Below are 24,550 nucleotides of genomic sequence, written 5' to 3' on the forward strand. Positions count from 1 at the left end.
AGTCTGAATTCTGTGAAACTGATGTAGAATGATATTGAGATACATGTTGATTTAGAACAGCTTTAGTATAATCGTCTGTCTTTTCTGTTGCAGTTGCCATTGTTGTTACGACTCCTCATTGGTTTAGGTGCACCCCCTCCTGGATGTTGCACTGATTAGCTAATCCTCCTGCGGCGCTCATTGGATCACTTTTTTTCAGCCGTTGTAGACAGCAGCTGTTCTATGTTACAATGCCAGACGAATCAGTATATTCAAACTCGGTCACGAGGGCGGATTCAAAGGTCTGGACTCAGGCAATATCAGGTTTGCAGTGAAAACAGTGTGTGCACAGCAGACACAATGTCGTTTTACCCTGTAACTTACCTCAGCTCCTCCTGGTGATCCCAGATTGCCCCCAAGTAACCTGACAGACATGCTTTTGGTTCACTGCGGGTTGTTTTCCGGTCAGACATGGCTAGAACACCTCAAAAGTGGGTTGAAATATGGCATCCTTGCTACTGCTACAAAGCCAGCATCACTGTAGCATATGCCCCCAAGTGATGTCCAACTTTACAAACTAGCTGACACACATTGAACTGAGGGCCTTTAGGGGCCTGGCGCCTGGGTTGTTAGACAGTAATAGCTTTGAAAGTTTGGAAAGCCCAACATTTCAGTTTCTGGGACAATAAATGTTAGATTGTTGGTACTGATTAACAACCATTTCAGACCTGTTTTGCTTTTGAAATCTTACTTTACACACACACACACACACACACACACACACACACACTGTTGTTGATCTCTTACATTTATAACTCTAAATGTGACTTTTGTCTCTCTTTCCAGCATTTGCAGTGCACCATCCAGGCTCTACAAGATGAGCTCAGAATCCAGCGAGACCTCAACCAGCTCTTCCAGTCCGATTACTCAGAGTCCGGTCTCTTGGGAAACCAGCCCATCCCCCCTCAGGAAATGACAGAGGAGAACTTCCTGCGTCTCCATGGCGAGTACGAGCGCCAGGTGAAAGAGCTCTTCCTCCTGAGGAAGACTGTGGAAGAAATGGAGCTGAGGATAGACACACAGAAACACACACTGACTGCCAGGTGAAGTGGGAAATTTACTGTCGTGTGAGTTTCAGGGGCCTCTTGCTGCAATTTCAGGCTGCCAGCATTTAAAGTGTGGCTTTAAATCTATTCCTTTCTTTTCTAACAGGGATGAATCCATAAAGAAGTTACTGGAAATGTTGCAGAGCAAAGGCCTGTCGTCACGGGCAACTGAAGAAGACCATGAACGAACGAGGCGACTGGCCGACGCTGAGATGACTATCCACCAACTGGAGGGCCTACTGGAGCAAAAAGACAAGGAGATGCTACAACTCAGAGAGGTGTGTGTTTGTGTGACTGGCCAAGGAGAAACAAAGTGCATTCAAGCATTCCCATGTGTTTGGGTGTGTGTCTTTGTGTACGGCCAGATGTGAGTGTGTGCAAATCAAACCGTGTCATATCCAGGCAAGGCCCTTGGCTCATGATTCAGTTTTAATACAACACAGAAACATCAACACACGCACAAACACACAGGAATGCACACTTTATCCCATTTTTTCTGCTTTGTCTCTTTTCAGACACGTCTCTCAGCTCTGTTCACATTTGCTGTTTTATACAACAGCTCCCTCTAGCGGTAAAATTTTGTTAATGAACAACAAAAAAATCAGAGAGGGACAGGTTTTCAAGTTGATTTTCCAAACTGTAAGTCATTGGAAAGTTTAATGAGATGATAAGTAAATGGAATAGAGTAAATTAAAAAATTGAGTTGATTGGTTGAAATTGAAATGTTTATTAATCAATGATTGATAGATAGCTTTTGTCATCCAAGGAAGGAAATTTGTTTTCTCCATCTGCACCTGAAATAACCTGATGAAGGTGCCTGCACCAAATGTTGTTCCCCATACATTCCTGATAACTACAAGTGTAGGAGACTGTGCGAGATTCTTTCAATACTATAAGCACCTGCTCATGTCTCATATAAAGCATGTGAAATGCATAAAACACATCAGGCAGACAACAAGTACGCTGATGTATCAGTGTGCAAACTAACATAATGGTTTTTTTTTACCTAAGTATCTGGCATAGCCCGGACCTATTCAGAGTGGGAATCACCAAAGGCTCAAAGATACGATATTATCATGATGCAATATTATTGTGATTTTAAATGTGTTGCGATATGCTGAGTATTGTGATAAAATATATTGCAATATATTTTGAATTATCACCTTTTTAAACTGTACACTATGTCCTTAAAGGAAAACTTGTACTATCTAATCACAAGTTTTCCTATCTAATAAGATAAAGTTTTCTGTCTGTTCATCTGTTAGGGACCAAGCAGTAAAGACAGGCACACAAGCTTCATTTTAGAATTTTACGGCTTTATTTAGCCAAATCAATTCATACAGCAACAAACTCTTAATGTTTAAAATACATAAGCAAAGGGAAAGTATCAACAAAAATATTACTCAGGGCCCTTTAACTAAATTGAGGTCAGCAAAACAATACAGCAACAGAAGTCTGAACTGAACAAACCTGACCTCTTGAATGACACAAAAGAAGGGGTATAAAATATATATATATATATATTTTTATACATAGGCTAGCCCACATAGAAATATAAGGGGGGGGGGCCTTAACTCCATGCCATTTAAAAACCCAAAATAAACCCAACCACCAATAAAGACCAAAAAACTTCAATACTTAGAAATTATTAATACCAATAACACCGAAAACCCAAAAGAAATATACTTGGCACTGTCTGACGATACAATATTGCCACACAAAAATACTGCGATACTATGCTGTATCGATTTTTCCCCCCACCCCTAATACCTATATACAAAATAATCTGCGCTTTCTATGCAATGTGAGGAATTCACAGCAATAGTGTTTATTTTAAAGGAACAGTGTGTCAGATTTAGTGGCACCTAGTGGTGAAGAATGCACATTGCAACCAGCTGAAACTTCGCCTGGTTAGAATTCCTTAAGTGTTCATTGTTAAGAAGGTTTTTACAGGGAGCTGAGCTATTCGCTGAGGTCACTTTATTTCTAAAACATACGGACTGGGTAATTAAAACCAGTAAAAATGCAGTAAATAAATTAAATTAGTTTCACATCACAAATCAGTGTTTCTTCAACGCTGTTTGGCATGTCGCAGACAGGCTGCTAGCCCAGCACCTGCTACAGTATGCTCACATTTTTTCTTTAATAACTTTAGATCCAGATATTTAGGAGGTCTTAACAGTGAGCCAAATCATCCACAGCGGTCTCTTCTTCTCAAAAACAAACAGACAGGTAACTTAAACTGTAAAAACACAGAATGAAACAGTTTTACTTTAAAAAAAAAAAGTCAGTGTTTTCCAAGCCTCTTGTCCCCAGGGGCTGCTAGCTAAGGTGGCTAATGCAAAAATGAGAAGATGCGAATGGCCCTATCTAGGCCTGTGCTTGGTTTGTCCGTTCTGGGCTACTGTAGAACCATTGCAGTCCAACATGGCGGTCTCTGTTGACGAGGACCAACTCCCTGTGCATATATAAATAGTTCATTATAAGGTAATGAAAACACAATGATTCTTATTTACAAGTGATTATGCACTGAAGAAAACATACTTATTATATTATATACCATTCCTGCCAATATAACCCCTTAATCATACACACTGGACCTTTAAACTTTTAACTTGCCTTGTTAAGAGCCACCAGGTTGACAACTGTTTCATTTACACTGAAAAATACACAAAATAACTGATCTCAGACCAGCCTTTTATGACTGGCTTCAAATGTACTATGAGCCACAGCTGTGAGGGAGAAATATTCATGCACAAGAGCCAATGATGCATCATTAAATGTATCATAGGCAGCAAATGACTGAGAGAGAGACGTAGGCTGGCAGATGATTTTCTTTCAGAAAGGGTTCAAAACCTAATTAGGATTATTCCGTCTCTCATAGCACATGTTCTGGCCTGTGTTGCTTCCCATTGCATCAGTGTGCTGGACAGAGATTCTGTTTTCCAACAGTGTTTGAAACAGACATCATTAATTGCAAAGCAGAAAACACCTCAGAGAAACCGGAATAAGATAACGCAATACCTGGAAGATATCAGTGGAGGTTAATGTGAAAATTACAGAAGTAAATGACTGTGGAAGTGTCTCTTATGTATTTGTCGTGCAGACTTCCTGCTGAGTGGCTGACACTTTTTTTGGACATTGTTCATTTCACTAATTAACAAACCAGTCCTGTTAACTCCCTGCAGCCACTTTAAAACATCTCCAGAAATGCCTGGTGGGGATGGAGCTGATGTGCAGCTGTAAAAAATGAGACCTCTGCATGGGAGCAAAGACAGGCTGTAAATGTTACAGATAATTCAGTGGGATTTAGATTAAAAGATTAATTAGTTATTAAATTTAAAATTGCATATTCTTTTGCTGATGAGACTATATCATTACAGCCTTTCATTTCCTCCATAATTTGCAATGGCTGTATCAGTTCTTGATTTCACCTATAACACTCCCTAGGAAATGATGACCAAACAAGGGAACATCTGAATGTGTGTGTGTATGAAAATGTGTATGGTCATGTGTATTCATGGCATTTTAAAAGATATCCTTATACAAATGTATAATATCTTATGAATTGGTTCCATAATATCTTGCACATAAAGAGAATCAATGTGACCTGCCTTCCTAAGCATAATCTCTATAAACAGTTATGTGTTTATATACCGAATCTGTAGATAATGGGACAACATTTCGGTATTAGAAGTGTTCCAGTTTGTGTATGTAGTCCCCGTATTTGACCAATCACGTCTGTGGGACAGGTAAACAGTCTGTGTGGAAAGGCTGAACACATTGGCTGAAATACAATCATGGAACCCATTGGATATGGTCTGACGATGATTTAGCATCATATTGTCTTCTTGGGGGCGGCAGTAGCTCACTCCATAGGGACTTGGGTTGGGAACCGGAGGGTCGCCCGTTCGAGTCCCCGTCCGGACCAAAATATGGAGCGTGGACTGGTGGCTGGAGAGGTGCCAGTTCACCTCCTGAATTTGAATTTCCCCTCAGGGGGATTAATAAAGTGAATAAACTTAAAATATTTTCCGCATTCATATTAAGATATTTGTTTATTAGCCAAAATCTTTGCCTGGATATCTGCTCGCTACAGTGGGGATGCATTCAGCCCTGACAAAACATAGCGAAACCTTAATTACAACAGAAACAGTGGTGTGTTGAACACCTGTTAATACGACAGGGTTTAATTCAGTTCAATGGAAAGGGGCTTTATTGACGTGGGAAAACTTACATTGACATTGCCAAATTAAGTGTGGAACTAAAACAAAAACTGTATGTACAATAAGTAAAGCTCTACCAGGAATTTGGCTAATAAAGATGTTGCTGCTGATTGGGTACACCTTTGACACACCCACCAAATGGGAAAAAACATACCTCAAAGCCCATTGCACACTGTTGCACGCTATTTCAAGGAAAGATGTTGTTAAACCTGGAAAGTATAGCAAAACAGTGCAGACTGTTTTGACATTGAACATGCCCCAGATCTCCTGAAATAATGGCTGTTGTCCCCAGGGGCTCTGTCATCATCAATTTGATAGCCGATAGGCTCCAAGATTGCCCAACACAGACTTAGTCGCTCTTTATAGGTAAATGCTAGAACCGTAGTTACCAACTGGTGGGTCGAAGTTCAACAGTGGGTCGAGGGTCCACTCTGAATGGACGGCAAGTGACCCTTGAATGTGCCAAATTTGTAAAAAACACACTTTATTTTTAAGTACAGTAAATTTCCAGCACCGAGTTTTTACTTTGAAGTGCCATTTCCTGCAGTAGAGTGAGTGACAAACAGACAGCTATTTGACAGAGACAGCAAACTAGCTTGATAACATGGCCAAATGCAAGTATGACACTGAATTTATTAAACTGTTGGAACTCGAACTAACGACTAAAGGAGAAATCTGGACCCCGTGGACGATTGGGTAACCACTGTGCTAGAACGTACCCACCAATCAGAGATATTCATCTAGTTAGGTCCTAATATGCTGTGATCACATGCTGTGATTGGTGTGTCAAGGTCAGGGTCAGGGCAACGAGATTAGGGTTAAAACTAGCCAATCACAGCACAGTAGGGCAAGACTAGGCGAAACACTGCCATTCGTTGGGAATATTCTAGCATCTACCTTCTTCTTCCTGTGTGACCAGACTTCCTCCTTCACTCTCGTCATATGACGCAGGACAGCCTGCAGCGCATACGTAACATGATCACAGCCTCACTGTATGACCAGTGAATGAGAAGTGCCTGACTAGCGCCTGGAGCCACAGCACCCTACTGTCCTGTTCACATATGTGTGTTTAGTGGCTCCCGGCTCTTGCATTAGCTGCCTTTGTCGGCCTCTAAGTGTGTTTCCTCCAAAGAAAAGCAGTGATGCATAAGCTGCTACGTCCTCCCCTCTGCTTTTTATTCCCTCCCTTTCTCGTACTCTTCCTCCCGGTCCTTTCACTCTCTTTTTGTGCCTTTATATCCACCAGCACACTCCCCCTTCTTTCTACCCTCCCGTGCTCTCACTTCATTTGACCAGTGAGTTGTGATGTGGTAACCACAGTCAGACAGATAACATTTTGTTGCATGTAGCTTAGTAAATAAGGGTAGTTGAACTTTGGAGAATTTTTCGAGAATCTGGAGAATTTTAGGAGTAGAAATATAGTGTAGACTGACCAACTTCTTGCAGGGTTTTTTGTTAGGGATGATATGACTATATGCAGCTGCAGATTAAAACTGGCACTCTGTAGCATTGGAAGACTGGATTTATTCATTTGAATGGAATTGTTTTGTTTAATTAGGACTCTTTTTAGATTGGAGACCATTTTAGATTTTTCATTTGAACCTAAAGGCTTCATTAATTTAATTAGCATCATTTCAGGCTGTCAGATTCGATCATTCATTCGCATCTGAGGCTGAAACACTGTAAGCTTAGTTAGCAGCATTCCTCACAGTTGGAAGGATGTGGGATGGACGGATCGACCCAAGGAGGCTAAAAGCCAGCGCCTCTACGAGGGGGAGACGTGTTATTCCCGCCTCCCCCTCCATCCCCATCTCCCCCTCATTCCCAGTTTCCCCCTCCATCCCTATCCCACCACCTTTCCATGTGTCTCCCTCCTTTCAACCCTCACCTCCTTTCTCCCCCTCACGCCATCACCAACTGTGCTCCTCTCCCTCCTTCCCTGCACCTTCCCCTCGTTCCCATCGCCACCCTGTCCACCCCGTCGTCCTCCCCTCCTCCTGTCCTCCCCACTATCCCTCTTTTGTCGTCGCCTCCTCTGTCCATCCTTCCCTCCAGCACTTGCCATCCTTCCCTGCTCCCGCTCCACGGCCTACACCGGCCGTTCAGCCTTCCCTCCATCCCTCTCCGCCAGCCGCTGTCGCCTTCTGTCCCGGCCCACGACCTTCTCCTCCCTCACTGTACCCCTCTGTGTCTCCCTCTCTGCCCTCCGCTGACCACCGTGGTGTCTGTGTCTCTCAGGAGCTGCACAGGAGATACGAAGCAGCTCCAGAATCAACGAAGACCAAGGCCTTGCAGACAGTCATCGAAATGAAGGTAAACATTCATTGGTGATTAGTTCATGTAAATGTGTGTCTGTGCTTTGTATCAGAATCATCATAGTATGATGAATGCATGGAAGCTTGTCTCAGAAATACAAAACTTGATGCAGAAGACTACGCAGAAAGCTTCCTGTTGTGTCTAAATATCCTCACCAACACTGTACTACACTGTGCATGCAGTACATACTGAACATATTGCATGTACTAAGTTCGAAGTTTGTCTACTGTAGAGCACAGACAAGTTGATTTCTCAACTGTTAAATGTCCCAAAATGTATCTGTCACAATTTGGGAAATAAGAAATAAATAAAACAGATCAAATTCAAGGAATTTGTTTAAGATTATGATGGCGTATTAATGCCAAATTCAGTCCCTCCAGAAAATCGTGATCTTGCGATCGCAATAATTGACACAGATTCAAGCGTCCGCAATATTTGCACCGATCAGAAGTCGTAAAATAAAAATGCCACAATTTTTAGCGCAATTTCTGACAAAATTGGAAATTGCAAATCCAAGGGTTTGGGACTGCAAATTGAAGAAAAAATTCTTGGATTTCAAGAATAAGTCATAATATTACAAGATTAAAGTTGTGATTTAATTTTGTTGCTATTTATACGATGTCACCAGACTTTCTGGCATTAATCCGAGTCTTTTTTCTCATAATTATAGTATAGTATTAAAATAAAGTTTAATCATGTAGCATTACAAGCTATTTCTCAGAAAATTCAGACTTTATTCCCGTAATAAGGCAAGTTTTTTCTCTTAAAATTCTGTGAGGGCTGGGTAATTAATCAAAAATTAATCGAAACAGACACTGAGAACCTGTAACCCAACTAATCTTGCCCATGTCCGGAATTTTGTTGTCATTTTTTGACTTTCCCCACTGTGTGTGTTCCTGTACTGTCCCCTTTAAAACGTATTACTGCGTGTGTAGTCACATGACACCCTGTCCAGTCTGCGACCTGGAGTTAACATAGTGTAGAACTCCAACACTGAGCCAACTGAGCAACTTAGGAGCTTGTACGAAAGAAAAATGTCGTGTGTGTCCTGTGGAAACATTTTGGCTGAACAGAAAGAAATCAAATGAATACACTGCGGGCAAACCATTTCAGAATATCAAAATTCAATAAGCAACCATATATAGTTCATCGTTTTTTTTTCTTCTTTTAGTTATTTTAAAGTCACAAAGATAAGATATGTACTCTTCAATTAGAAAAAATATCCCAGCTTTAATAGCTGAGCATATTTACAGTGCAAAGCTTGTCAGCGAACAGTTCCTAAAAGTCTCAGTTTTAATTGACCCTGCATAAATATGTCAATATGAGGTATTTGTGTAGATGTACTGTCAAAAGATCATGTACAATCTGTTGCAAACATGCTTTTTGGAAACTTAAACACATACAGCTATGGATGTGTTTAAACAGCTATGTTTTTTTGGTGTGATTTTATTAAGCAGTATTTTCAATATCCTGCATATACTGACATGCAAGAGCCACAAAAAGAGAAGAGGAGTTTCCTAACTCTGCCAAAACAGTTATCAAAGCTCCCAGTATAACTCTAATTGCTCCCTCTGGTGGAGGCACCTCTGTTCCTTCAATCCCTCAATCTAGCTGATGTTGTCTTTAATATGGACTTTCTATGATCGACTTTCCAGCTCCACTTATCATCAGAAAAACCAAAGGAATATATTTTATTATTTAGTAATATTAATGGTGCAGGTACAGTGAATCACACCTGGTCCTCTCCCTTCAACATGTGCATGTTGATGTCCTGCCAGGATGCAAAGATCAGCTCGATGGAGCGCGGCATAAGAGAGCTGGAGGAGGAGGTGAACATGCTCAAGTCCAACGGAGCTCTGAGCAGCGAGGAGAGGGAGGAGGAGATCAAACAGATGGAGGTCTACAGATCCCACTCCAAGTTCATGAAGAACAAGGTGACACAGTCACACACACACATTTTCTGCTTTTCTTTTCATGTTTCGAAAGATTTCAGGATTTCGCTCACTGGAAAATAACTTGACTTCTTTACACTTGACGGATACAACTTTAGTGTCAGGAACAAAAAGGGTTCCTGCCGGAGCCACGCTCATTAAAACAAACCAGCACTTCTGTCATGTGGGGAGACGAGACAGTTCAGGAATTCAGTCGATGTTTTCTCTCTGTTTGCTTCTTGTGCTTGTTTGAGTTGAAATGTGTTTGTTTTTGTTTGCGCTGGGTTTCTGTGTGAGGAGGTAATTTACACCTCCTTTTTTACAGTACCTTTTCTTTCTTTGATTTAAGCATTGTTAGCATTCTTAGACATTTATAGTAGAACACTAAATTTCCCACATCCAACATCCTCAGCTTTTGTCGCCTGAAATGTATTTAACACCAGGGGACTAAAACCAAAAACCTCCATGTGATTTGTTTGTGAGGAGAAACCATGAACTAAGATAACTACTCACTGGTTCACATGTACAGTAGAATGGCTCACGTAAGTTTCTATCAATGGACATGTGACTGTGAAACAATATTTGGCCTGTTTGTGAATGCACAAGGAAGCAACAGCAATGATTGAGAGAAGTGTATTCTGATAAGTATCCTTAATTTTTAGTTTAGATAAGGATTATAATATTTCATGTCTTTGTCAATTAAGTTAGATACCAAAAACATGATCTCCCAATTGATCGTATGTACATCAATTACATAACTTTGGTTACGTTGAATTTCTGGAGAAAGCTTTTGTTTCTCACATGCCTTTGACTCTGTTTACAAACTTTCACACAACTCGTGCAGGATAAAGTCTCGGTTATCCAGTCGTATGCTCAGCACTTCCCAAACAGACATCTCTTAATGAGGAGGAACTGAATGGAAAGTGAGACTTATCTAGGCTCTCTTTAAAGCCAGACTCCATCGTTAAAAACTGTAATTTTACCTCACTGAACACAGGAGCTGCTGGTCTACCACTGCCTCCAACATTTAATGTGTTTGTGTTACTGTGTGACTTTGCTGTTTTGAAGAGTTAGGGTGCTTTCACACCAACTAGAAAACAATGTTTTGATGCATTGGATGTGCTGAATGTGCATATTAAGGCAGTACAGGAGGAGGTGCACATTAATAATCCTCCAGGACTGTAACATGCTCATGTTTAACCCAAACAATGTGTCATGTGACTGCAGTTGGTTCAGATCGAGGTTGGAACACATTCTCACCACAAACAAACCAGACCGAGACCACCTCTTCAAGAAGGTCTCAGTCCGGTTGTTTTGGTGTGCGTCTGAGTGTGATTGCTGTGCTCACACCTGACCAAATGAACCACACCTAGGGGGCAAACAAACTTGTGTTCGACTGAACCGAACCAAACAGGGCAGGTGTGAAAGCACCCTAACCCTTCAAAACAGCAAAGTCACACAGTAACACAAACACATTAAATGTTGGAGGCAGTGGTAGACCAGCAGCTCCTGTGTTCAGCGAGGTAAAATTACTGTTTTTGTCATTGGAGTCTGGCTTTGAAGAGAGCATAGAGAAGAATTACTTTAAGTTCAGTTCCCTGTTAGAAATGGCTGTCTGTTTGGGAAGTACTGAGCACACGAAATTTTTCTGTTTTTGGACTCTTCGCTCACCGTGCTGGCATGTGAGAAATAGTTTTCTTCTTAAATTCAACCTAATACAGGATGAGTAATTGATATACAAATGATTTTTGGGGAGGTAAAGATCCCTGGAAACCTCACACAGTTAAGAAATTCAGGACTATCCATGAAAAACATAATTCTCACAGCATTATTCATTCCTAAAGACCCATTTCTTTAACAGGCTTGTATCATTTAGCAGCTTGTATGAAAACCTTAAGCCTGTTAGGTTTTCATATTTTACCTGATTCATGGTGCTAAAGTTTGACATAGCCATTAAAACTGCACCACTGACTGACTCACAGGATGTACAGTAGGTGGTTTTCATGCACTGTTTCAGCATGCGAGGTGTTTGTGTATGCCGTATGTGGTCAGTGTGGTCAGCGAATGTGGCGGCTGATTGTGTTGCGGTCATGGTGACGCCCTCCTCTCCTGCCAGGTTGAGCAGCTGAAGGAAGAGCTCACTCACAGCCAGTCAGAGAAGGAGGAGCTAAGGCAGCGAGCCAATGAGCTTCAGCGGGAGGTGTCCGCAGTAAGAGACGCACCTCTGTCTGTTTGCGCTGTCTCTTTTAGTTTCATTGCTTCTTGATCTCTTGCTCTTTCGTCTCCCAGGTTGACTGGTGAATGGCTGCTGCTTGAGTAGATCCCAGTAGAATCCCAGCAGTGTGTTCAGGCAGCATGAAACAACTTTAACTCTTACAGTGCTGTGTGTGCTATTTGTTCATATAAACAGATGAGGAGGTCTTTGCTTCCCATTCTGTCTATGACCAATAATGCAATGTTTGTTTCAAGCTGTCTGAACTACAGTTACAGACTTCAAGCTGAGAGCCCAGAGCCTGCATATCTCTAACCTGCTTCTGTTTCTTCTTGCATGAGGTTTCTCTCAACTAGTGGCTTGGATTAGTTTGCGGAGTTTTTTATTTGACTAATTCTCCTGTGTGGTTTGGGTCCATTCTTTTTAGCTGTCATGTTAAATTCACTTCCCAGTCAGCTCACTGAGATGCTAAAGGTCACTTGTAGACATTAAACTGTTTTTCCTTTGAATTATTTTGGGATAACTGAAAGAATCGACCCTGACCCTCTTGTACAGTACAACACAGTAGTTGGGGAGTACACCATATGTATAAATGGGTTTGTAATACTGCACTGACTGTGATGTGTTTCTAATTTTTGTTTGCTTTCCAGGTGATAGATTAGAAAAATGGCTTGTTTTTCCTTTTACACAAAATGTCCTAAAACTGATACAGTGGCCCTTACCGTAAAACTTCAATTAGTAGCCCAGGCTATTATTTGCTTAAATGACTGAAATCAATGGGTCTATATAAGGGACAGGCGTCTACTGTATATTTGAGACAGGCCTTTAATTTCTTTCACACAAAACTGTTGCTGAGCAAAGATCGGGAAATATAATCAAATTCTTTATTTGATTGGTGAAGAAGGAGCTGAGCCAGAAGGCAAAGCTTTCGATTTACTGGTCCATCCACGTCCCAACCCTCACCTATGGTCATGAGCTCTGGGTAGTGACCGAAAGAATGAGATTGCAGATACAAGCAGCCGAAATGAGTTTCCTCCGTGGGGTGGTTTGGCTGAGCCTTAGACATAGGGTGAGGAGCTCTGACATCTGGAAGGAGCTCAGAGTAGAGCCGCTGCTCCTTCCTGTCGAAAGGGGTCAGTTGAGGTGGTTCAGGCATCTGATCAGGATGCGTCCTGGAGCACGCCCTGTCCCACTGGTAGGACGCTCCAGGGCAGACCCAGAACATGCTGGAGGGATTACACATCTCTTTGAATGTAAATAAGGTGCCAGAGTGCATAGAAAAGCATCAACAAAGAGCTCTGGGCTGAGCCCCAAATGGCTTCCAATTTCAGAAACACCTCTGCGTACACCTGACTTGTGTGAGGCTGCTAAAACTGGCTTTGCCTTCTGATAAAGATTAGTGAGAACAGCACAGTGAATGGTTAAATACGGGCATTTTTTTATTATATAAATTGATAAATATTATAGAATGGTCCAGGGATGACGTTTTTCTGTAGAGTGACACGGAAGTTAGCGTCACCCTGGTTCCCTCTTCAAAATGCCTATGGATTTTTTTCCATTGGATTTTGGATTATTGCAGAAAAAAAGCTCTGTGCCAACCAAACATTTATTATATGTTTTGTTCATTAAAACAATCTAATCTTCTTTATGATTTTTGAAGCCTAAATGCAATCGGCAGAAGTAAAAAGCTAACATTAGGCTATAAACAAACTATACCGCGGTTGCATGATTTAACTTTGCCACCCCAATAATGCTGTAAAGCCATGTTCGGTGTGATGACGTTCCGTAGTCTCATTTAGCCACTTGTCAGCAGCTGCCCTTTTTAAGACACATAAAAGCTTCAAAGTTCAGAAGTGAGGTATTTACTGATGTATTTTATGTTGCAGAAGAAAACGTATAAGTCTCTCAAACTCTTGTTAACCACAGACCTTAGTTTAGGCATCTAATCAAAAACCCCAAAAAACCTGTTGACTTTGAGACAAAGGAACATCCTGGGCACTCTATTACTGCTTGTCTATTAACTGAACTCTGTAACTGTCATTAGAACCATAGATAGCAAATCACATCTCCAATGTCAAGAACCTCAAAGTATTTAGGTTGAATACCTAGAAGAGCTGTGAGGGGGTTGGATTCAATAGGTTTTCCTAATATTTTAGTAAAAACACATAGGTAGGGTAAGTACGTAGGTCTAGAAACCCAAGGGCTGGGACTTTTTCTAAACATTTTGACCTTTACATAGAGCGTTCCACAATAAAGTTATGGCTAAAACCTTAACAAACACCTTAGAACGAGTGCTCATTTAGTAAAGCTCATTGTGGAATTCAGTAGATTTTAACAACGTGTCATCTTCTCTAGTACCCACTCTAACTGGGTCTGTATGTCGTGTGTGTGTGTCATTCAGATGGAGCAGGTAAAGCAGGATCTGAGTCGTAAGGACAGCGAGCTGCTGGCGTTCAGGACCAAACTGGAGACTCTGAACAATCAGTTTTCTGACAGTAAACAACACGTGGACGTCCTGAAGGAGTCACTCACTGCCAAGGAACAGAGAGCCGCTATACTGCAGACTGAGGTACAGACTTGTTTCATTTATGTAGCACTATTCAGAGCTATATATAGAGACGATGTGTGAAACAAGATTAACATAAAACAAGTTTAAACACAGATTAAACTCAGGGAATCAGATAAAAATAGAAAGAGAGGTTAAACGCAATTAAAAGCCGGAGAATAAAAGTGGGTCTTAAGGTGCGTCTTCAAAGCTTCAACAGACTCAGTGTGTGTAATGGCCTCCGGCAAGCTGTTTCAAAGCTGAGGAGCTGCTCCAGAAAAAGCCCTGTCCCTGGGCTTTCTTCTCCAGGAACAGGGCACAGCAAACATGCCACAGTGGGTGGATGTTAGGGGTCTGGTGGTGCTGCAAAGGGGTGAGAAGTTCTGAGATATGTGTAGGTGCAAGACCATGGAGAGATTTTAATGTGTATCCTAACATGAATTTGGAGCCAGTGTAAGTTGCTTCTGTATGTAATGGTACTATTACTTATCACATGGAAATTGATCATAGGTTGTATGTATTTGTTTCAACTGACTTTTTATTGTGTGTGTGTGCAGGTGGATGCGCTGCGTCTCCGTTTAGAGGAAAAGGAATCCCTCCTGGCTAAAAAGAGTCAGCAGATCTCAGAGCTGACGGAAGAGAAGAGCACTCAGAATGGAGAGATCAGCGACCTCAAAGACATGCTGGACGTCAAGGAGCGCAAAGTGAATGTGCTGCAGAAGAAGGTAAGAAAACACCAAGTATAAAGCCATTGTTGTGTTACAGATTAAACAGTGTGAGCACCACTGTGATGTCATCTTAATTGGATTCATTGTTTGCAACATTTTAGCTCCAATAGGGGGCAGTATTTTTGCAGTTGCACGTACTGAAAGCAAGTGTCACTGCCACCGAAATCATAAAAATTAATCACTTTTTACAATAGATGTAGGGCATAGAGGTACAAAGTGTTTGAGGACATTCTGGCCTTCATGTGCAAAATGTCACTCAAATCAACACATACCGACCAGGAAAAGACTCAAAATGACCACAAAGAGATGCAAAGCAACTTCAGAGAAACAAAATAACTAAAAAAAATAGGCAAAACACCCACAAAGGCAAGGCAAGTTTATTAATGTAGCACATTTTGGCCAAAAGGCAATTCAAAGTGCTTTACATGAAACATTAAAAGCATTGAGACAAAGTGTACGTTATAAAAGGACATTTAAATACAATTAAAAATGCCGTGAAAGAGCCAGAGATTAGAAAACAAAAACAAGCAAGAATATACTAACACAGGTATAAAAAACAAGAATAGAAGTTACAGTGCAATGAAAGAAATGAATAAATGTTTTATTTAATAAAAGGCAGCGGCAAAAAGAAAAGTCCTCAGTCTTAATTTAAAAGAAGTGAGAGTTGGTGCAGACCTGCAGTTTTCCGGGAGTTTGTTCTAAATATGTGTTGCATAAAAATTAAACACTGCTTCTCCATGTTTAGTGTTGACTCTTGGGACACAAAGCAGACCTGTCCCAGGCGACAAGAGATCTGTGTGGTTGGTAAACCATTCAGAGCTTTATAAATCAACAGTAGTATTCTGAATTTGAATCTGAGAGACAGGAAGCCTGTTTGAAGACCTCAGAGCTGAGTGATGTGTCAAGCTGAGTGATGTGATCTACTTCCTTGGTCTCAGTGAGGACTTGTGTTGTGGCAGTTCAACTTAGGACCCAAATGCAAACACTACCAGGAAACTGAGAGTGGTTTGAAGATGGGGACTGAAGGCTTGAGTGAAACGATGGCTGAGGTGGGCTTGGAATGGGGAAGCAGAGCAATCCAAATCCAGAGGCAGAAGACGAGACTGGACGTGGCTGGTGTTGTTGAAGCTAGTGTGGTGAACCTGAGAGACAGAACAAAGTGTGAACTGAGTTCCATGAGCATGAAAAGACAATGTGTCAAGACGTATAATTTGGCCTTGACGTCTGTACCACAGAGGAGACTGAGCGACCTGGCAGACTGCAGTGGCTTGATTGTAGATGTGGCTCAGGTGTATAGACTCAGCAGCTGCTGGCACTCAGGAGAATTGGCAGGAAGAGGGAACCAGAAGGCCACGCCCAGCACACACACAGAGACGGACTGAAAATGAACACTAAGAAGGGGAAAAAGGAAGCACAAGGGGGAGGCAAACCCTAGCAACTCGAACTTCCAAATCCTGCTGGGACAGAAGTCCTTTTATCCGTCATATTTTAATAAAGTGATAGGTTGACTTTGTATTGTCCTATTAAAATGTGCCATGGTATATGAATCGATTTAAGGTGGACTAAGGGGCAATAAAGAGACAGAAAATGGTAAAAAAACAGAACACAAAGCAGAACAAAACATGCAAAGCCACCACAAAGTCTGTGAAGTTATTGCCCTAATTGAATGAAATGGAAAAATAATGGACAATAGACATGGAGACACTCTCCCATTGAAATCTGCATGTTGTCATGTGATACTACCACCACTAGATGGGGCTGTAAGACAGTATGTGGCGTGGGAGCCGATGCAGACAGACAGCTGAGCAGGCAGACAGAAGGGCAGGCAGACAGGCAGGTGTACAGGCAGACAGAGTTACAGGTGCCCTCTGCATATTTTGGCCACTTTTCAGTGTGTGTGTGTGTGTGTGTGTGTGTGTGGGTGTGTGTGTGTGTGCTTTGTGGTGAAGCTGTCAGCTGGATGGATAGGCAGGAGTGACCCTCTGTCTCTGGCACACACACACACACACACACACACACACACACACACACACACAAAATGAAGGGTAAGGAAGGGTTTAGGGAATCTAGACATTAACATCCAACAAATTAAGTGTAAAAATGACCAAAAAAAAATCTAGCGTACAGCCGAGATCTCCCGTTTAAAGCCTTTTGGTCTTTAGCTGTAAAAAAAATCCGACCTCTTCCCTCTTTCCCCCGCGTCCCTCCAGTTGTCCCTTACAGAAAAAATGGAGAGTGTGAGCAGATAATTGATAGAGACAATCAAGCAGACAGACATAAAGCAGGACAGGGAGGGGGAGGAGAGAGACAGAGTGTGTTTGAAATCAGATGCATACTAATGAGTTCCTCCTGTTCAATAAATGATGACCTCTGCTGTCTTCAAATAGAATACAGTCCAGTGTCTGAGAGGGAGACGGAGACACTGCTGACTCCTCCTTTATCTAATCTGCGCGCATTATTTCATAATTTCTTCCTCCCTTTGGAAAAACTAAAAATACCTCTCTTTCTTCTTCTCCGCTCCGTCCCCCCTCCTCGTGTTTTTACCTGTCATTATATGTTAGTCATGAAGGAAATTACCGTGAGTGCATAGAATTAATTCTTCTGATCCGCCATCATCCGCTTCTCTTTGTTGTTAAATGTAATTTTTTGACATAGATGAAGAGAAGCATCAGCCGCTTATTGTTTTGTTAACATATTCACGTTCATTATCACACACGATTTCGGGACTTAAATAGGACGAGACGGGCAAAGAGTGTGTGTGTGTGTGTGTGTGTGGGTTTGTAAATACTGTGTATGTGTGTGAGCCAGGCATCCAGCAGTTGTCAGTTTCAGGAAGTGCAGACGGGATCAAAGAGTCTCTCTGCCTCTCAATGTCAAGTGTGTGTGTGTGTGTGTGTGTGTGTGAGGGAGAGGAGGAGGTGTCAGTCAAGCTGTCAGGTGAGCAGTTGATTAATGAGGCGCTGGAAGTGTTTTACTGTACGAACACACACACCCACGATCTCTGCGGTACTGTAAATGTGTGCGTCTCACCTGCAGTGGAGTCAAAGGTTGCATACCAATCCGACTCTATGTTTTTTTGTGATGGCTTGTCAGTCGCTTGATTTCCTTTCTCTCCGGCAAAGCAAAAGAAAGAGACACAGGAGGAGAGGGCGGCTGAAACGCAGTCATTTTACCACCCAAGCTCGCCCCTTCTTAACACCACATTACATAAGCTTTCCATCCCTCTCTTTTCTCCTCAATTTGTTATTTCTGTGCTGCTCAACCTTTTGTTCCATCCATTTTTTAATGAATACCACGAAGTTGACACAGCTCCTTATCTCTGTCTGTGATCTCACGCACACATACACACACACACACACGCTGTGGGCTCAGGGAAGGAGCGAGCGCTTCGGTTATTTCTGCTGATTTTGTGTTTTAATAGAAAATTAATCTGCTACCAAATCACTGTGAGAGGAAACAGGAGGAGGCAGGGAGAAAGAGGTGGAGGTGAGGAGAGTGTGTATTTGGAGTGAGGGTTAAAGGTAACAGAAGCACAGCACCTCTGAGTAGGGCTCACGAGAATCTGGTGTTACGATACGTATCGGGATACAGGGGTTACGAGTGAATATATTGCGATATACTGCGATACTCAAAAATGTAGGGTTCTTCCTATTTCATAGAGTCAAATGACTGAAGATAGATTGCAGCACTGAAGGATCTGGTGGTCGAGGGTTTAAACACAACACAAAATGAATCTCTGCTACGTTAGGATTGGCCAGTCTGCACCGGGGGGCGGGACTTCGCGAAGAGTCAGTTGACACAGTATCACAAAACATAATATCGTGATACTCAAGTGCATCGATATTTTCTTACACCCCTACCTCTCAGCCTTTTTCATGTTTTGAAAATCTCCAGATGAATCATATTCGAGCCCATGTGCAAGAAGACAGTGTTGTAAGCAGGGAGTTGCGTTTGTTTTTGACCCGGAGAGTCAGTGCTTTGAAATCAGTGCAAGAGGAGACAGGAGAGAAACAGAGGGAATGTGGGAGGTGTCTATTTTTATTGGCTGTCAGAGAGACTCACATATTCCTATGGGTCTGAAAGGGGTAATTTCACTCGTTAGGTGAATCATGGATTCCGTGGAGTTGTCAAATGTGAAGCCGACCTAGGTTATATGTCATAAGCAATGAGCATCAAAGCGGCCTGAAAATCCAATCAAGTGAAATAATTTTATAATTTTTCATCATGAAGAGGAAAAATAACGCCCACACACTCACACATAGACTGGGTGTGCAGGCGTCATTTTTATGTTCATGTAGATGTTTTTTGATAGCCTTGCACCTACGTGATGTGCATGTGCTCTCCCTTAACATATATATATTTTTTAAATTCACTAACAAACATCTGAATATGCATAATATAATTATTTTATTAGATTTTCAGATTTGTTTCACTTTCCTGTTTAGTTAAAGATATACTTTGCTGGATTTTCCTGAAATACTTAAAAGACTCACACAGTAATTCCTCTCACTCATCTCTTATGACTCACCGGAAGTGTGCGGCGTTGCATTTTTCTGTAGAGACTCTGCCTTCTGCCTGTGTTTTCTTATTGTCCTCTTTTGTCTATTTTCTATGTTAAGGATGTTCATGGGTGTGTGTCCCTTCAGCGCTCAGGTGAGGTCGGGGCTTTATAAAAAGGTAGCAACCAGATGCTAGACTGTAAGCAACAGGCATCTAAGAGACACAGCGCCCATAAAACATAATTTAAAGGTACTAGTCCATACTCATTGAGTACAGCATGCCATACCATGACTTAGTCATACCAAACATTTGGAAAAAAAACAACATTCAGCTACAGGGGGAGCCACAGCGATCGGTCGCATTTTAGCCATTTTTAAGAATTTTTCTGTTGTTATAGCGCCACCCAGTTGCCAATTAGAGTTAAATTTCTCCAGTCACCTTGAGGTGTCCTGTTCTACATATCTACCAAGTTTAGTAAAAATCAATATGGCGCTTGGGCCTAGATAAGAAATTAGCTCTCTAGCGCCCCCATTTTGTTTGATGGGGTCAATAATGGAGGGGTCCCCTCAGATTATGTGTGGTCATATGCCTACAAAGTTGCGTGGTGATCGGTGAAACCCTTGAGATGTTAAACACCTTTATGTGATGAGCCACGCCCTCCGCAATATTCATTGCCTTATAGAAGCTCAGTTTTAGTAAGTTTTCCAACTTTTGCCAAGAGGGAACTTTAGATATTGGTCCCTAGATTATGTTCACCCAGTTTCATGCAGATCGCTCAAACTTCCTAGGAAGAGATTGATTTTAAGTGTTTTTCAAAAAATTCAAAATGGCGGAAAATCTGTATAACCGCAAGTTATGGGTTCTTGAGGCATATTGTTCCTCATGAGGAGAGGCATCTCTGTACAAAGTTTCATGTCTCTACGACATATGGGGCATGAGATATGCCCATTCAAAGTTTGCAATTTTTATCGGTTGCTATAGTGCCCCCCTTTGGCCAATTGATGTAATATTGCTTCATTCGCATCCTCCCATGACCCTCTACCACTGTGCCAAATTTCACATGGACTGACCAAGTCAATGAGGAGAAAAACGTGGAACAGACACACCCACAGGGTTTTCGTCATTATATAGTGAGATACTTTGGAGGAATTGTCGGTTACTGTTTGCAGACTCATTTAAACTTGGTCCGTCCCCCCTACACTGTTTGTATGTACATAACAAGCTACTTTATTTTGTAGGAATGTTACATTTGTCTAAATAGAAATTCCGATACTTTAGAAAGCTAACTAAGCTAACCGCTGGCATCTACTTGTCCAGCAGAAAACAGGCCAACAGGCCTCTTCTTCAGTGCTCGCCAGCAAAAGTAAAAGATAAAGCAACCCCGGCTTTGTCTGCTTGGTGTTTTGCCTTGCTATATTTGCAGCTTTTCGGCACTGTGTCTCTGATTTTTGTAGCCTCCTCTTGGACACGTGCGTCTTACGTTCTGGTACCTGGTGGCTTCCTTTTTATTAAGTCCCGACCTCAACAGAAAGCACATAGCAAAATAGGAAAAAAATTAGTAAATACAGGCAGAGGGCAGAGTGTCTGCTGATGAATACACTGCCACATACTTCTAGTGATGAATGAGAGGGATTACTTTTGTATAAGTATGTACATCTGAATTGAATTGAATTGAATCTTTGAGTCTTACTCACATATATTTGTTGCTGTTTATAGTTCTTGTTAAAGCTAATTCAATTTAAGTGTTAATTGCCGTTATATTTGCTGTTCGTCTGCAGAAACTCATTATCGTCCGGGCTCTTGTTACAAGCAGTTACCACAGTGCTTTACTTTGGCAGCGTGAGAGAGCCGATTCACTTACCGCCATAATACCATTCCTCGCTAAATAAATGAGTTGTGCATCAAAAACAACAACTATTTATGAGTTCTTGTCTCCTTTTCTTTCTGTGCAGATAGAGAACCTCCAGGATCAGCTGAGGGATAAAGAGAAACAGCTGGGCGGCCTGAAAGACAGAGTCAAGTCTTTACAGACAGACACCTCCAACACCGACACAGCACTGGGAACACTGGAGGAGGCTCTGGCTGAGAAGGTACACACACACACACACACACGCACACACTCACACACACACACACACACACACACACACACACACACACACATAACGGTGGTCAACCTCAGGTCAGCTCCAGAGCAAGGTTACATTAATAAAACCACTATGAGCAAAACAGCCGACCACCCACGCCATGACCAAATGACTCTGGATAAATGGAAATGAACCAATAATCACATTGGCTGTTTCATTATTAAATCATTCACAGCCTGCGTTCATAAAAGATTAAGACCCATCCAGCGCGCGTGCACGTCTCGCACCGATGGGTGCAGAACAAACAAGCACACTGTCGCTGTTTTGGTGAGCATTCAGGTGCCACAGCCATAAAACAGCCCTGAACCACCTGAGCATGGGAATGAAACCCTCAACCGCCCCTTTGATGATCTGTTATTGTGCACTCAGGACCTGACCCTGATTCTGGGAAACCGACCAGTGACACTTACACCGGCGCACCGCTTCAAAGTGTTTGATGAGGATATATTTTTGTACTGTAATGCGCGATTTTGTTACCAACTCCATCGCCTTCGCACGCACACACACACAGGAAACGGGGCTATTAATTGTCCAGTGACTAATATTCAGGGTGTCAGCTAGATGTGTGAGTGTTGGCAGGCAGAGGTGGCCGACGACTTTAAATGACTTTCACAAGGTTTTCTTTTCTCTGTCTTCATTGTTTTGGTGCCCTTGGATATCTGTCCTTTCTTCCTGTCTGTTTTTTTTTTTTTTTTTCATTTTTCCATCCACCTCCTGCTGTTTTTTATGTCATTACTCCCTCTCTCTGTCACACACACATTGTTCTACACCGTGTTATGTTTCAAAGCAGAACAGGAATAAGTTTTGTTAACTTTTTTTCTACCCTGTGTCAAGTTTTATTTCATGCTCGTAGTTTCATCTTCGTAAACAGTATAGATAATCCTATTATCTGTTTTAATGTCTGGATGATGCATTCAAGCCCCTAACCCTGTCTTTAACCATCAAAACTACATCCTGAAACCTTTTCCCAATCATAATCTTAAGGGGACAGTTCACCCCAAAATCACAAACAGATATTTGTTCATTTATCTGTAGTGCTAATTTTCAGTCTAGATTGTTTTGGTATTAGTTGTCAAGTGTTGGGAGATATCGGTCGTAGAGATGTCTTCCTTCTCGTTTAACATAATGTAACTAGGTGTCTTTCCAGAAATCATGACCTGGTTACTCAACATAATCCACAGACCTTGTTGTGAGCAGTTTCATGTAGGAGCTATTTTCTTTCTACCAAACTACACCCACTAACCGTATCACCACGCAGAAGGAAGCTTGCATCTAATGCTAGCTCACCTAGCACCACTGAGCTAGCTAACATCACAGCTCAGCTGAGGAGGACGCCATTAATGTTTACATCTTGCGCTGCTGTGACCATGACACTCTCGTCCATTAACTTTATTTATATAGCACCTTTCATACAAACATGCAGCCCAAAGTGCTCCACGTGGCAAAATTGGAATGACACACACACAAGACAATGAAATATTAAAAAAGCGAACCAATCAAAACAGAAAAAAAACTAATTAAAAAGATGATCAAAACTCCATAGAGATAGATAAAATAGAATAAAATGAACAGGAGAGATAAAAGAAGGTAAAAATCAATGGTTGAAACTTAAAAATCACTCACTGAACTGATACACAGCTGAACGATTCATGATTCAGTTCAGTTCACGTCTTCCAGGAGTGCTGAGTCTCATTACTGGCCAGTCTTACATTTTAAGTTTGTTTATCTGGAAACTAAGTCTGTTAAAACAGTGGGGAGGTGTGTGATTGTGTTCATGTGGCTTGACTCCTGGCTACATTTAGCCGATAGCTTTGAGAAAACAGTCCCTGTGTATCGCTGAGAAGAAATGATTTGAATCACTCAGGGATCGGGGTTACGTCATTCACCGAGTGATTCGTCACACGGGAGGCAGTCCCTCCCTGCACCCTGGCTGCCTTGCGACTCATGAGTGATTCATTGTTCGCACGGACCGAATCGGCAGTTCCACTCCCGGCCTGCATGCTCGCTGCTGAGCTCAACTGAACTGAGAAATGAACAAATCAGTTCCGGAAGTGATTCAGTTCAGTACGTTCGCTCAACAGATTTGTTCTTTTGAACGATTCGTTCGCGAATGACACAACACTAATTGGTACCATCCTCTCGAATGTCTGGCTTAATCACTTGCCTGGGTCCAGACTTTTGAATCCATCCACTCCACTGAGTTAACTGAGGATAGAAACTAAGTGTAACAAGTTTACAAATCTTCCTGATATCAGGCAGTTATATCATTTTACAGTACAGCAAATATATTCAGGTTTAAGACAGATGTTTGGATATGATAATCAATTTGAAGACGTTAGCTTGAGCTCTGGGATATTGTGATGGCCAACAGACCCAACAATTAATCAATTAGTTAAGGAAATAATTGATATTAGCTGTAACCCTAAACCAAGTCTTAACACTGAAACAGCTTTTTAAAGAGGTGAGGTCGAACAAAAAATATCCTCACTTTCCAAAAAAAATTGTTTTCACTCTCCAGTCCTCACTAAAATGGGACTCCAGCACAGGGACACACAGCGCAGCCAGGTTACACTCTCTGGGCTTTTTGTGGTCCTTTCGTGTGTGTGAACTTTTATACTTTTGCTTGCACTGGCCGCTGCGTTGTTCTATAGCTGGAGAGCGTCTATAGTGTTTTAGTAGTTGTGAATATTACATCTTTTGCCAGAACATATTACATGTCTAAAATCACTGCTGGCTGTTAGATCCTGTCAGAGCTGCCATGTACATAAAGTTTAATGCGACTGTTATTAGTATAGAAACTTGATATTGAGTGACTGTGAATAACTGTTGGAGCGTTGACTACCTCTCTCTCCCCTCTTCT

At 41.8% G+C, this 24,550-nt stretch overlaps 1 protein-coding gene across 4 annotated transcripts in view; it reads left to right on the forward strand.

Moving 5' to 3' along the window:
• Window positions 1-24,550, forward strand: part of LOC125882781 (ELKS/Rab6-interacting/CAST family member 1-like) — a 215,688-nt gene that overhangs the window by 47,687 nt on the left and 143,451 nt on the right. For 2 of the 4 annotated variants that reach the window (XR_007448411.1, XM_049566635.1), the window contains exons 5-12: window positions 826-1,082; window positions 1,192-1,363; window positions 7,550-7,624; window positions 9,406-9,561; window positions 11,675-11,767; window positions 14,172-14,339; window positions 14,873-15,040; window positions 21,496-21,633. Coding sequence is in view for 2 of the 4 variants with exons in the window: in XM_049566635.1 (XP_049422592.1) it covers window positions 826-1,082; window positions 1,192-1,363; window positions 7,550-7,624; window positions 9,406-9,561; window positions 11,675-11,767; window positions 14,172-14,339; window positions 14,873-15,040; window positions 21,496-21,633 (1,227 nt within the window). In the remaining 2 variants the exon portion in view is untranslated. The remainder of the gene's footprint in view (window positions 1-825; window positions 1,083-1,191; window positions 1,364-7,549; window positions 7,625-9,405; window positions 9,562-11,674; window positions 11,768-14,171; window positions 14,340-14,872; window positions 15,041-21,495; window positions 21,634-24,550) is intronic. The other 2 variants (XR_007448412.1, XM_049566636.1) reach the window with 1 other exon arrangement.

This window comes from Epinephelus fuscoguttatus, linkage group LG22 (assembly GCF_011397635.1).
Source record: "Epinephelus fuscoguttatus linkage group LG22, E.fuscoguttatus.final_Chr_v1".
Lineage (NCBI taxonomy): Eukaryota > Metazoa > Chordata > Actinopteri > Perciformes > Serranidae > Epinephelus > Epinephelus fuscoguttatus.